The sequence below is a fragment of the Pelodiscus sinensis genome, chromosome 6 (assembly GCF_052426305.1).
Source record: "Pelodiscus sinensis isolate ZL-2025 chromosome 6, ASM5242630v1, whole genome shotgun sequence".
In the NCBI taxonomy this organism is placed as follows: domain Eukaryota; kingdom Metazoa; phylum Chordata; order Testudines; family Trionychidae; genus Pelodiscus; species Pelodiscus sinensis.
In genome coordinates this window covers 55,486,141-55,500,498 of record NC_143057.1, presented here as the reverse complement: position 1 = coordinate 55,500,498, position 14,358 = coordinate 55,486,141, and the positions used below count along the sequence as shown (strand labels likewise).

The window sequence follows — 14,358 nt, the reverse complement described above, 5'->3', positions numbered from 1 at the left end:
AGCATAAGTTTTTGTTAGTATTTGGACTGTTGAGTATTAATAAAGAAGTCTGGGAAATATAATTATGTATACATGTATCTAAGAGTATAACATAAGTGTTGATTTTGGGCCCACCAACGATAATAAAATAATACAGTAACACTCCGATGGTCCGGCATCTGATGGTCCGGCACCATCAGAAAACCGGAAGTGCTCTGGGCAGCCGGACCATTGGAGCTACTCTGCCCCCAACTTCCCTGATTCAGCCGCTGCTAAAACTGACCAGCAGCTGAATCGGGGAAGCTGGGGGCAGAGCAGCTGGGGCGCTACCGGGTTGGTCCCGTAGTGCTGCCCCTCGGGGCTGCGGGACCCAACCCAGCAGCACCCCAGCTGTCCCCGATTCAGCCGCTGCTGAAACTGACCAGCGGCTGATTCCAGGAAGCCCGAGGTAGAGCTGCTCTGCCCCGGGCTTCCTGGAATCAGCCCTTGATCAGTTTCAGCAGCGGCTGACTTGGGGACACCTGGGACAGAGCAGTTGGGGTGCTGCCGGGTTGGTCTCGCAGTGCCAAGGGTTGGCGCTACCAGACCAACCCAGCAGCGCCCCAACTGCTCTGTCCCAGGCATTTGGATTCAGCCGCTGTTGAAACTCACCAGTGGCTTATTAGTTTGAAGCCTGCTACCCATTAATTTCATTTGGTGTCCTCTAGTTCTTATATTATGGGAACTAATGAATAACTTTTCTTTATTCACCCTCTCCACACCACTCATGATTTTATAGACCTCTATCATATCCCCCCTTAATCTCCTCTTTTCCAAATTGAAAAGTCCCAGTCGCTTTAGCCTCTCCTTATATGGGACCTGTTCCAAACCCCTAATCATTTTAGTTGCCCTTCTCTGATCCCTTTCCTTGGCCAAAATATATTTTTTGAGGTGAGGAGACCACATCTGTACATAATACTCAAGATGTGGGCATACATAGTTTTATACAGGGGCAGTAAGATATTCTGTGTCTTATTTTCTATCCCTTTTTAATGATTCTTAACATCCTATTTGCCTTTTTGACTGCTGCTGCACACTGTGCAGACCCGTGGTCCCCAACACGGTGCCCGCGGATGCCATGGCGCCCGCGGGGGTATTTCTATGCGCCCGCCAGGTGCTCGGGGCTGGCCTGGCACTGGGCGCGTGGCGCGGGGAGCGCCGGCCCCGGGCGCGCGGCTATGGGGGGGGCCGCCCCCGGGGCGCAAGTGTCCCCGCCCCCTGGCGCCCGGCGGGCGAACGGCCACGCCCTCTGGCGCCCGACAACCTCGAAAGGTTGGGGACCACTGGTGTAGACATTTTCAGAGAACTAGTCACGATAACTCCAAGATCTCTTTCCTGATTTGTCGTAGCCAAATTAGCCCTCCTCCTCTGTTGTCCTGACTCCTGTCCTTCTCACTGCCCTCAGCCTTCCTGAGACCTGCCACCCTCCACCAGCCCTTCTCTCTCCCCAGTGCCCACTCCTCCAGTAGCCCCACTCTGATCATGTAAACTACTCCTCCTCATCCCCTCTCCTAACACTTCCCTCTACACACCTGCCTTGCCTCTCTCCTCTGGTGCTGGTCCCTCCCCTGCAGGTGTCTGCCCTTCTGCTTCACCCCCAGAATCTCCTGGCAACTGCACCTTCCCTTAGCCCTGCACCTTCCTGGTGCCTCCCCCTTCCCTTACTGCCCCTGCCCCCTTTGCCCTCTTTTTCCCTAATGTCCACCCCCTCACCACCCTCTGCCCCGTTCCCCTCATGCCCCTGTGCCCTCACACATGATTTACTCCATCCCCACCTTTCTCCTACCCACCCCTTCTTTCAAGCCTTCTCCAAGCACCTCTCCCTCCCTCCTCTAGCCCCCAAAGCCCTTACCCTCTCCTCTCCCAGCATCACCCTGTCCCCCCTCCCCCACTGACATCTCCCCTCCTGCCCTTTTCCTCATTGTCTGCACTTGCCCCCCTGGCATTTGTCTCTCCTGCACCCTGTCCCTTGGTGCCTTCCCCTTTCTTCTCCTGCCCTGCCCCCCTCCCCTCAGCACAAGCCTCTTCCTTCCTATTTTTCCCTTTCCCCTTCCCAACCTTCTGCCTTCCTGTTTTCGGGGCTGGAGTCTGTGGAGCTGCTCCAGCTGCTGGCCCAGGGCCAGGCGGAAGGTCTCCAAGAGACACATGATACCCTAGTAACCACAGAGCCCCAACTCTCTGAGCAGGACCTGTACACGGAGGCTCCGGAAGCCACATTTATCCTCCAGGTTCAACATCCCATCTGCCCAGGAAATGTAGCTCCCCAAAGCAAGCTGTGTGGGGCTGAATTGATGATTCCTGGTTGAGTCTGATGCCTCGGGGTGGAGGAGAAGCCCTGTCCCATCCCCATAGCATGTTGTGAAGCCGCAGCCGGACTCACTCGCGCTTCACCAGGACCATGCGCGGGACTGACAGTGTCCCAGGATCAGCATGTGCCAGGGTCAGTCCCGTTTCCTGCCGGCCGGTTTGTTCCTCTCTCCTCCCCGCCCCCCCGCTTTCCCTGACCCTTCCCAACTTGCACTGCTGCCCCCGACACCCTACCAGCCACCCCTGCTTCCTGCCTCCCAGTTCTTCTCCTAATCTCCCCTGGCCAGCCCCACTGCCCCTAACATCCCATCTCTTCTAGCCGTCCACACTGCCCCTCCCCCCATCTTCCCAGGCTAGCTACACTGCCCCCGCCTGCCAGCCCCGCCCCCCCATCTCCCCTGCCCCATCAGCTCTGCCCTTCCCCCCCTCCTGGCTAGTATTTTTTCCCCTGGGTGGACTCTGAGCAGCGGGCCCCCACCACGTGGGCAGCTGCGGAGCCCGGCCGCCAGCAGCCCAGCACTGGGCCAAGCCCAGCGCACAAGTAGCGGCTGCTGCAGCCCTGCCCAGCCAGGCACTCCTTCTGGCGCAGCGCGGCCTGGCCAGTGGCGAGACTCCAGGGCCCCAGCACCAAGGGGGCGGCTCTTGAGCTTGGAGCTCATGATCGGCCACTGGGGCACAGGCGGGCAAGTGGCGCTGGCGAGGCAGGGAGCCCGGCCACTCCCTTCCCTTGTGAGTGGCTCCTCTACTGTCGCCAGAGCCGCACCGGAGACGGTGGCCGGCAGTAGGGGTACAAAGGCGGGGGGCACCCACAGCCGGGGAGGGGGAGTTGCGGGGGTGTGCACAGGAGGGGGTGGCTGGCTGCAGGGGCCGCACTCACCCGAAGGCCTCCTGCGTCCTCCACCGGCTTCATGGTGTGCGGCCCCGGCTTTTGAAGTGCCCGGGGCTGCCGGAGCATGCGCAGCAGCGCTGAGGCGCGCCGGGCTGCGCGGCTTCTGATGCTGCGGCCGCCGGCATCGTCTTGTGGGTGTGGGGGGATGGGCTTGCCCGGTCATACCCCTCCTCCAGCAGCCTCCAGCAGGCCAGTCTGGACATTAAGGGCCACACAGGAACGTTCCTAGATTGCCTCCACAGGGCCCATATCCCGAATTTATTCGACATAGGGACAGGGATAATAATGGCAGGAACAATAGGCACCACCCTCGCTCAGCCCAGGATTCTAACCAGGGGCCCCCTAATAAGCCCCCAGGCCTCAATAGGAGTTTTGATGGGACCCCCGAGGGCTCCTTACTAGTCTCCCTGTTACCCTTCCGGGACCGTTTATTCTGTTTCCACCAGGCCTGGCGCTCTGTTACATCAGACCGATGGGTTCTGGAGAAAGTAGGAATGGGTTATGTAATCCCTTTCCACTTGCCCCCTACTTCCCTACCCCCCATCCCTTTTCAGGGATCCCTCTCATGAGCTGCTGTTACAGGAGGACGCTTGCCACCTTATTAACATGGGGGCGGTGGAACGAGTTCCCCTCGAATTTCAAAACAGAGGTTTTTATTCCTGCTACTTTCTGGTCCCAAAAGCAAAAGGGGCCTTTGTCCAATCCTGGACCTCAGAGCTCTAAACCTCTTCATCATCAAGAGAAAATTCAAAATGGTGACTCTGGCATCCATCATTCCTTCCCTAGCCCCTGGAGACTGGTACACCGCCCTCGACTTAAAAGATGCTTATTTTCATGTTTCAATCACCTCCTTCCACTGAAGGTTTCTGCAATTCACTGTGGGCCAGGACCACTACCAATTCAAGGCCCTTTCCTCTGGTATTTATACGCCCCCCCCCCCCCAAGTCTTCACCAAATGTATGGCAGTGGTGGCCGCCGAGCTCAGAAAAAGGGAAGTCCAAGTGTTCCCTTATTTGGACAATTGGCTCCTCCGAGGGCACTCGGAAACCCAGGTGAGAGACCACATCTCCATAGTCTGCAAACTTTTTCAAGAACTGGGTCTTCTTTTAAACCTGGATAAATCCAACTTAACTCCTACCCAGACAATCGACTTCGTGGGTGTGACCCTGGATTCCTGGTCTCAGAGAGCCTCTCTATCCAGCTCCCGCTTTCTCATGCTACAGTCAGTGGTCAGGTTGCTCCAGAACTTTCCAGTGACCATCACCTGGGCTTGTGTGCATCTACTGGGCCTCGTGGCCTCCTGCACTTATGTAGTGTAACATGCCAGGCTGCACATGTGCCCACTTCAGATGTGGCTATCACGAGTCCACAACCCGGCCGTCCACTCCTGGGACAGAGTGTTAACCTGACCCTGTCCTCCTTGCGCTGGAGTGGTAGACCCATCAAGCGAAAGTCTGCACAGGGGTCCCATTCTCCCGGCCAGTCCCGTCCATCCGACTGGTCACAGACGTGTCAGACATGGGTTGGGGAGCCGACCTGAGAGAGCTAAATACTCAAGGTACGTGGTTCCCCCACGAAACCTCCCTGCATATCAATGTCAGGGAACTCAGGGCGGTCTGACTGGCTTGTGTGGTTTTCCTTCCCCACTTGAAAGGCAAGACTTTCCTCATCCTGTCAAACAACACGATAGTGGTGGCCTATATAAATAAGCAGGGTGGGGCTTGTTCACCTGGTCTGTTCTCAGAGGCAATCAGCCTATGGGAACTCTGGAGCAGGGTGGATATCCCCCTAATGGCCTCGTATCTCCCGGGCTTACAGAACATCCTAGCAGACAGATTGAGCAAATTGTTTGCGAGCCACAATTGGTCCCTGTGTTGGGGCGTTGCCCAGTCCATCTTCCGTGTATGGGGGTTTCTCCATCTGGATCTGTTTGCCACAGGGCAGAACATGAAGTGCCCCCGCTAGTGCTCCCTCAAGGGACAGGGACAGGGATTCCTAGGGGATGCTCTCCTCCTCCGCTGGCCGCAAGGCCTGCTGTACGCCTTCCTGCCCTTCCCACTAGTCCATAAGGTCTTGTTGAAAGCGCAGGAGTTCAGGGTGTCATTAATTCTAATCGCCCCAGCATAGCCCAGACAACATTGGTTTTTGACCCTGCTCGACCTCTCATGCAAGAGGCCTGTAACCCTCCCACTAGTCCCAGACCTGATATCTCAGGACTCGGGCAGACTTCACCACCCAGACCTGCGGTCCCTCCACCTGACAGCATGGAAGCTCCATGGTTAATGGTAGAGGAGCTCCAGTGCTGTCAACGAGTCCAAGAAGTCCTTCTGGGTGGCAGAAAACTTTCCACTAGAACTACGTACCTCGCTAAGTGGAAGCGGTTTTGCTGTTGGGCTTCTCAGAATCAGGTACACCTGAGGTGGACACCAGTTCCCTTGATCCTGGATTACCTGTTGGACCTTAGGCTCCAGTATCTCTCTTCCCCCTTTCTATTAAGGTCCACCTAGCAGCTATTTTGGCCTTTCACCCAGAGGAAGGGGAGAAAACGCTATTTGCTAACCCTATGGTCAACAGGTTCCTCAAAGGAATGGACAGACTCTATCCACATGTCTGGCAACCTGTTCCCTAGTGGGATCTAAACCTAGTACTATCCAAACTCATGGGGCCCCCGTTAAAACTGCTAGCCATGTCCTCCCTCCTTCACCTATCATATAAGATGTCCCTCCTAGTGGCAATCACATCCGTGAGGCAGGTGTCTGATCTTAGGGTGCTGATGTCAGATCCCCCCTACGCAGTATTTTTTAAGGACAAGGTTTGGCTCCACCCTCACCCAGCCTTTCTGCCGAAGGTCGTTTCTGCATTCCACAATTCCCAGGATATTTTTCTACCAGTTTTTTACTCGAAACCACATGCATCAGGGAAAAAGCAAGCTTTATACATGTTAGAGGTCCATAGGGCACTTTTATTTAGACAGGACCAAACTGTTCTGAAAATCACCACAACTTTTTGTAGCCATCGCAGAATGCATGAGAGGCCAACCTGTATCCACTCAGCAGATCGCCTCATGGATAACTGTCTGTATCAGGGAGTGCTACTCTCTAGCAGGCATTTCAGCCCCAACACTTAGAGCACACTCCACGAGAGCTGTGGCCACTTCCACTACTTTCGCAGTGCGGGTTCTCATCCTGGACATCTGTAGGGCTGCTACATGGTCCTCGGTCCACATGTTTGCCAACCGTTATGCGCTGTCCCATCTGACCAGAGAGGATGCTGCCCTGGGTAGGGCGGTCCTTAACTCCTCCTTGGTTTCGACATCCAGCCCTCCGCCTAGTTAGGTTCTGCTTTGGCGTCACTTATATTGGAATGCACATGAGCAATCACTTGAAGGAGAAAGGTTACTTACCTCATAACTGTGATTCTTCAAGATGTGTTGTCCAAATCCCCGTCCACTGCCCTTTATACAGAATATGCTGGTAAGAAGGAACAGAGTGGGTGAGGGGGCCAGCGGGGGTATATATTGGGCTCCCTGCTGGCCCTAAGGGTACTGCTGAGGGAAAAGTTTCCGACGGCGTGTGCACGCTGCGCACACGCTCCTATATTGAGATGTACATGAGCAACACATCTCGAAGAATCAGTTACAGGGTAAGTAACCATTCTTTCCCTTGAGTTATTTTGAAAGATTGCAGCAAAGCTAGCATTCTAATGGCCAGAGATGCAGTACCATGTAAAGTACTCCTTTCTGTTTTCCTTTATCCGAGAGAAGAGTGGATGGTACCATTACTGCAAGAGAAGAAGTTCCTAAACATATTTTAACATCTTTTTGAATGTTCACCTGCTGTGTACTGAATCACTTGGACCTGAACTTTACTTATTCATGATTGTGGTTTTCATTTTGTTCTAAGGCTCTTGACAAAAAGGTGACTTCATTGTCTGCTGGATGTTAAAAGGAAGGCATCTGTGCAACATTTGAGCTTTTTGGAAGTAACAAAACAGCAAAAGTGTCAGATTCTGTAGCATGTTAGTTTGGCTATAAGCTGTATTTCCCATCTGCATTAGCTTAGCAAGAGCCAAGCAAGTTATTTTTCAGGAAGTGACAGAGACATTCCTATGGGATTTATGAAATGTGTTTGAAAAAGATTGGTGAAGGTGAGTGGAAAAAATCCTGAGTTCTGGCACTTTTATGTCAACTACCTTTTCATGCAGTAACAATGGTAGTTCCACGGGAGATTCCCTACAGTTTTACGCTTAGTGTGAATTAATGTTTCTGGGATCCACAAGGAACATATATTATTCTGTCTTTCTATCAAAGGTCATCTTTACAAAGACTGCCCCAGAGTCCTGTTTCTTTTCTACATAATCACTACCGTTACCAGTCTGCTTTAGTATAATGCTTTGGTTGATATTGGGGAAAAAAGCATGATACAAAGAATATCCATAATTATTTTATTACGCGATTGATGTATAAGGTACTTTACAAAACACTTTTTAGACTGGTTCCATTGACAGCTTCATAGAATCAGAAGCAGTTATTTTCCATGAAGTGTATCAGTACACTTATTTTCCATGAATTAACAGAACAGTTTCCTGTAATATGCCTCCTTGTGTTTTGATTCGGGACAAAGCAATACTATTAAAAAAAATACCGAATGCAAATGATATATAATTAATCCTCTCCTCAAATTCCCAGCTGCTGTGCCTGTGTAATATTTGTATTACTGTTGTGCCTTGGAGTCTCAGTCATGGACCAGGACTTATTGTGGTGGGTGCTGCACCTGTGTGCAGTTAGGTATATGCTAGAGCAGCCATGCAACTGCTGCTGTTTATGCTGTGATTGGATCAACCCTGGGTTTGCCCCTAGTTCAGTGAAATGAAGTGTAGGTATAAAACAACATCTGGCCCCACCAGCAGACCCTGGTCTTACATTGAGCGCAGCCCAACTGAACCAGAGAAAATGTGCCATTGTCTGAATATTAATGAAATACTAAACGTGGAAATCCTGTCCATGCTTTATAAATCTTATCACAATTTTGGGTGCAGAAAGATATGCATCTCTTGCTCTGACTTCAGATCCAGAGCTGTTTATCCCACTCTTTGTTTCACTCCAATTAAACTGTGTGTGGAACAGTCACTTCTGCAGTTAAGTTCTGTACAAACAGCTTTGACATAGGGATGTGAATGATGGGGCTTACCGGTTACAGTTAACCAGCAGCCTTGCCGGGCTGGAGCACCCCTCCCACCTGATGCAGGTGGGGGGCTGCTCCAGCCCTGACAGCCCACCACACCATGCAGCTCCCACCTGCCCCATTTAAGCAGTTAACCAGTTAAACATAAAATGTTTAACCGGTTAACTGATTAAATGGAATTTTAGATCCCGACTTTGATAAAGGTTGAGCAGGCTTTTGTTGTGGTACTGAGAGAAAGAATACATTGTATTTGGTGGCAGAATTCATGGGTAATTAGATATCCTTCTACCTAGTGCATTTAAAAAAGGAAACAGTAACATCACTGTAAGACTACTATAATTCTCACCTGAGACCAGACTAACTGGATTATTCATTGTAACTATAATTTCTGTCTGTTGAGCAATATTAGTTGTCTGACTCCAGGATTAGTTATGGCATTTTCCATTCTCTGGGCATTTAGCTGCACTTCACACACAATGTGATATGTCTGTTCAGAGTTATCTGTTTAACAGAATGTGAACATTCTTACATAGAAAAGTAATTTCCTTGCACTGTTACAGTTGTTCCTTCTTTATTTTGGCACTTTCATCTAGGTACACCAGTTTCCTTACATTGTTTTTCTGTCAGAGTCTGCAATTGCTCAGTTAAATTATTGTCAGACTTGTCTATATTCACTAGGTATTTTGTGTCTGTTAGCTTTCCCCTTTAGTTTGTTCAGAAATGTCTCTCACACATGCATCACTAGCTACATCCTTGTTAAAAATAGTGACACAACTCATCTCTGTGCTAAGATTGTGAGTAGTGATCTAGTAAATGATGAGGAGATAGGACTGGAACTTCTACAGTCTCCATGAAGTAATTTAACAATCAGTACTCATAAATATGATATGCTTTTCTATTTATTCAGCTAAATTTCTGCTTTATGGGGTACTTTGCTCAAACTTTATATTACATTTAAGCAAAATATTTAACTTGTGAACATTTGGAGATTAAGATATTTATGGAAACAGAATGGAAGTTTTTAGATTCTCCTACATTTGACTGCTGTAACATTAACAGTATCACAAATCATTCACGTTTTTTAACATAGGTGCTACAATGAGTAGGCTGAGAAATGTCAGTTGTGGGGAGGAGAAAAGTAATTTTATATACTGGAAGATACACTGTCTTTTTGGCTGTTAGATTACTGCATTAAATGAAATCAGTGCACTTGTATTTGTTCCTATTTATTAACATTTAAGCCTGCATGTTGATGTAAGTAACAGATGTGAAGACAGAGGATTTCACTGTAGTAGAAGTGGCAGCATCATAGTGCACAGAGACCATTCAGGCAAATCTCTTATAGCTTCTGTTAAAGCTGCCTGCTACTCTCTTCTGCAACTGATGGATTCTCCCTCCTTGTTCACAGTAATTCTATGCATAGTTATTAAAACACTCTTGTTTGTTTCCTGATGAAAAGTCTGAGCTTAAAAATGAATTACAGCTTCTGGGGCCCTGGAATTATTTACATAGTTCATAAACTAATTCTAAAACAGATCCTTTGGAGATAAAATGGATATATATGCACTGAAAAAACAGTCTGCACAGAACTATTCTTTTCCTTCCCCCACCACCTTAGGTCAAAATTTGACCTCCTGTAAGAACCAGTCAACCCTACTGACTTCAAAGGGAAACAGACTTACTTCACTGAAGCTGCATGTGTGCAACTGAGGGCAAAACCTGACTTACATGAATTTGTAATTCTCATGAAAGTTGCCTGATAGGCAGCTCTGGGACATGGAGTGCCCAGGCACCAGCACCTTAAACTTCCCATCAATGTGTCTCAGCCCTCACCTGGGCTTTGTGCTCATTCCTTTCCTAATGTATAGGTTGAGGCTGCTAACTGACATGTGAAATTGCTAAATGAGACCTTTTTTTTTTTTTTCCACGAGTATGACATACACATGTCATTCCTAACTGAATAGAGACTATCAGTTCATTTTATATAGATCTGTATGGCAATTGAAAGGTAATCGCTTTTGATCACTAGAAAATTAATCAAGTTCATATTCCACTATCCAGTTTTTTCAGCCACTTAATTCTCCACAGCTCTTCATTTCTGAAGGTGATTCTTTTTTTGCATATTCAAGCATTTGTCTCCTGTATTTCTGGAATTCTCTCTTTGGTGAAGTAGCATAATTAATTGAAACTGACATACATGCACATTATATAGGCAGAGCTTTCCTCCTAGCTACTTCTCACTTTAAAAGTTAGTGTTTATTGCTTAGAAATAAAAAATGTGTTAAATTAGCAGCTAACTTCCAGCTGATCTTTTCAAATGATTCTTCATACATAAAATACATAGTTACAGCTATGAACATGCAAAATATGCATGGGGCTGTCATGTTGTTTTGCCAGGAGCAAATAATTTCTGAAGACATAGTTTCTGGTAGACAAGAGTCATGTCTCAAAATAGCCTAATTCTTTGCCCCAATAATGTGTTCAGCTGCTCACAGTGACTTGGATATAGTAAAACTGCTGTTTCAGTGAATTAGAATAAAATCCCAATTTGTTTCAGTGGATTACAAATGACTGGAGTACAAACTAATTCTGGTTATAATGAACATTAGTAGATAGTGAAGTTGTCCTGCTAAATAACTGTCTTTTCTATGGACCTATCCATATTATGGCTCAAATCAAATTAAAGCTCTGGCTACAATAAGATTTTAACTAAATAGGTTTTTGACACGTTTGGTCAACCAGTAAGCATCATTGCATGTTTGAACCCTGTAAAAAAACATGTTCTAGTAGAAAACCATCCACTGAAAAGTGGACTCCAGTTGTCTCCTCAATAGGTTTTTCTGATTCATGCTAGTGGCAAAACTGAGATAGAAATCGTTTTATCTGGATCTGACTGTTTCCAAATTCATTTTAAAGGACAGTAAAGGAGGCCAACAGTTGGGCTCTTATGTCATATACTGTTGTTTAGTATAGCCTTTCACCGTCCTTGGGATAATTATGTCCAGTATTTCCTAAGCAGAACAGAACTTGTGTAAGAACTCTTGGCAACAACACACACCTCTCTTTACATTGCTGTTCTGCTGAACTTGTCTTCATTTAATAGACCATGTTTTCATGAGCATTTCAAAATATTTCTCATCACTTGCCCTCAGAACTTGATCTAGTGACCCGAGACTCAAGAAAGTGTCATGTTAGTGGCTACTAATTAGTGGCTCCAGAGAGCCTCTTTGTCTGGCCTTTCAACCTTCCACAGACGATAGCAAAAGCTGTCATATGTATCATGCAAAGAAAATGAGCCTTTACCACACTTTTTTCATGTTATAAACAGTAGAACAAGCCCATTGGAGACTAGAGATGAATATGCAGGTTAGGAAGAAATTAACCTAAAATGTACAGTTTACATTTATTTCTCTTCTGTTGTAGAAGACGTACTACTTCTGTCATCAGGAACATATTAGCCACATGTGTAGTTTTTACTATGCAGCACTGAACAAGAGAAAGAAAGCTAACCCCTATATTTGTTCTGGTTATTTTCATTTGACAATTCATTTTCTTCTCCATTCAGTTACGGGAAATAATGTCTGTAAAGGATTTTTATTGTATAATTAAAAGCCAAAGATTAAAAAAAATCCAAAACTTAATTGCCTTTAGATGTGTTTCCTGAACAAACTTATTAGTAGAGCATTTAGTCAGAGTCCTCATTAATCAATGTTGCACTCCTGTGTCTCCTGAGTCTTGTGGTTTTTGGGGATCAGCTACTGTAATTAAAGGAATGAAATACATCATGGTCACAAAATTAACATGTTAGATTACTGAGAATGTTCTGAGTGGGTGAAATTAATCTTTTTTTAATTGATATTTTTACAGGTCTTTAAGATAGAAGTGCTAATGAGTGGAAGAAAACATTTTGTCGAAAAGAGGTATAGTGAATTTCATGCCCTCCATAAAAAGGTAATGATTTCTTTCCTTTTTAGCTGTGTAATTTAGTTGATAAAACTTCAGTTTACCTTAGCTGATGCTTGTTTCATTTCTTTTGATCATGTCATTGGTAATGTCCTTTGTGAATGTGGATTTCACTCCATCTCACATAATAGATATGTGAGTATATTCACTATGTTTTGTTCAGGGAGAGGAAGGTTTTTCACAAATGTCATGCTTTCCTTCCTTTTGATTCTTTTGTACCTGACTTGTTGTTAAACATCTGTGGCAGATTTTTTCTTGTAAAGGCATGAAATACTACATATTTCTGTAAAAAGAGAATATTTGGAGCAGATTATTTATACTCAGCATGCAATTCATGAAGGCTGCGTCTAAACTGGCATGACTTTGCGGAAATACTTTTAACGGAAAAGTTTTCCGTTAAAAGTATTTCCGCAAAAGTGCGTCTAGATTGGCACAGATGCTTTTGCGCAAAAAGTGCTTTTGCGCAAAAGCAGCCGTGGCCAGTCTAGACGCGATTTTGCGCAAGAAAGCCCCGATTGTCATTTTAGCCATCGGGGCTTTTTTGCGCAAAACAGTTCTTCCCTGTCTACACTGGCCCTCTTGAGCAAGTATTCTTGCACAAGAGGGCTTTTTCCCGAGCAGGAGCGTGAAAGTATTTGTTCAAGAAGCGCTGATTTTGTACTTTCCAAAGTCAGTGCTCTTGTGCAAATTCAAGCGGCCAGTGTAGACATCTGGCAAGTTTCCGCTTTTGCGCAAAATCTTGCCAGTCTAGACACACCCCACCTATATAGAGTTGGGTGGCTAAAATCTTGTATGTCAAATTGAATGAGTATGTGGCTCATGTGTACCCCATAAAATTAGAAAAGAAAAAGACCTACTGTATGATAGTTCTTCTGCATCTGTTGTGACATTGGATTTATCCAGCGCTATAGGGATACAAAGTTTGTTCTTTTCCAAAGTCTGGGAAGAGTCATCTTATTTATATGTATTAGATAATACCTTTTACTTAGTAATTACCCAACTTGAAATACATTACTCTTTTTCTGAGTTAGTTAGAAACTTATTGTTCCATAAGTTTCTTCTGAAACAAGAAGTCAGAAAAGAAGCAGCTCGCTGCAGATGAGAGAAAAGTGGAATGCACCTGCTGAGGTCATGTTTAGTAGAGAGCCCTACAGAAATAAAAATATTATTTGTGTAGATTTTGCACAGTAACGGCTGTCTCTGTACATTTCTTAACGTTTTTTCTCCTTGGTAGGAGAAATCCATATTTATCTCGCAGCATTAATTTGTGGCTTGGTTTCTTTCCTTTTACACGTGCTGATTATACCTCTCAAAATCAGTCATACTAATCGCTGAAGTCTCAGTACTGCAAAAATAATTTTCACAAGTTTAACTTCACACACCTTGGAGTCGTCCCATGCCTTATGTTTGTGAGTAATGTGTTTCAGGTCGGGGTAATTAGTAAGGAACTGCTAAGAGGTAGAATCAAGCTGCTGATGTTTAAGGAGTACTCTGTCCAGGATAGTAATAACTGTTCTCCAGATCTGGTTATCTAACTTCACTGTAACTTCTGTAGTTGCCAATTTATTCTCTGAACAATTTAGTTCTTCCCTACTTCTCTTACATATCCATTTCCCTCTTTGCTCAGCTCAAAACTTAGAAATAATTGTTCTGTTCTGAAGTGTTTTCTTTCACATGGCCGCCTATCCCAAAATCCTTTCCTGGATCTGACATGCTGTACAACTACGCTCTTCTCCTTCATGTCCTTCTTTAAAGAACACTGCTTCCAGGACCTCTGTAAATTATTGTTCTTTCATCTCTCCCCAGAAGTGCTAGCAAAAGAAATAAACCTCCAAACTTGGAACTATAATAAGACATGTTCTAGACTTCACTGTTAACAAGTACTTGCTTTTCCTGTCCCTGGTGTGCTCATTGCCTGTTTAGATTGTATTGTGAGGATTCAGGGCAACAACCTTGTTTCTGTATTTGTTTCCTTTACAGAGGTAAAGCACATAACCA

General features: G+C 46.1%; 1 protein-coding gene across 2 annotated transcripts in view; it reads left to right on the top strand.

Annotated features, from left to right (window-relative positions):
* SNX24 (sorting nexin 24) overlaps positions 1 to 14,358 on the top strand; it is a 153,930-nt gene that overhangs the window by 70,748 nt on the left and 68,824 nt on the right. For both annotated transcript variants that reach the window (XM_089779284.1, XM_075931941.2), the window contains exon 2: positions 12,265 to 12,348. In XM_089779284.1, coding sequence (XP_089635410.1) covers positions 12,265 to 12,348 — 84 coding nt within the window. The remainder of the gene's footprint in view (positions 1 to 12,264; positions 12,349 to 14,358) is intronic.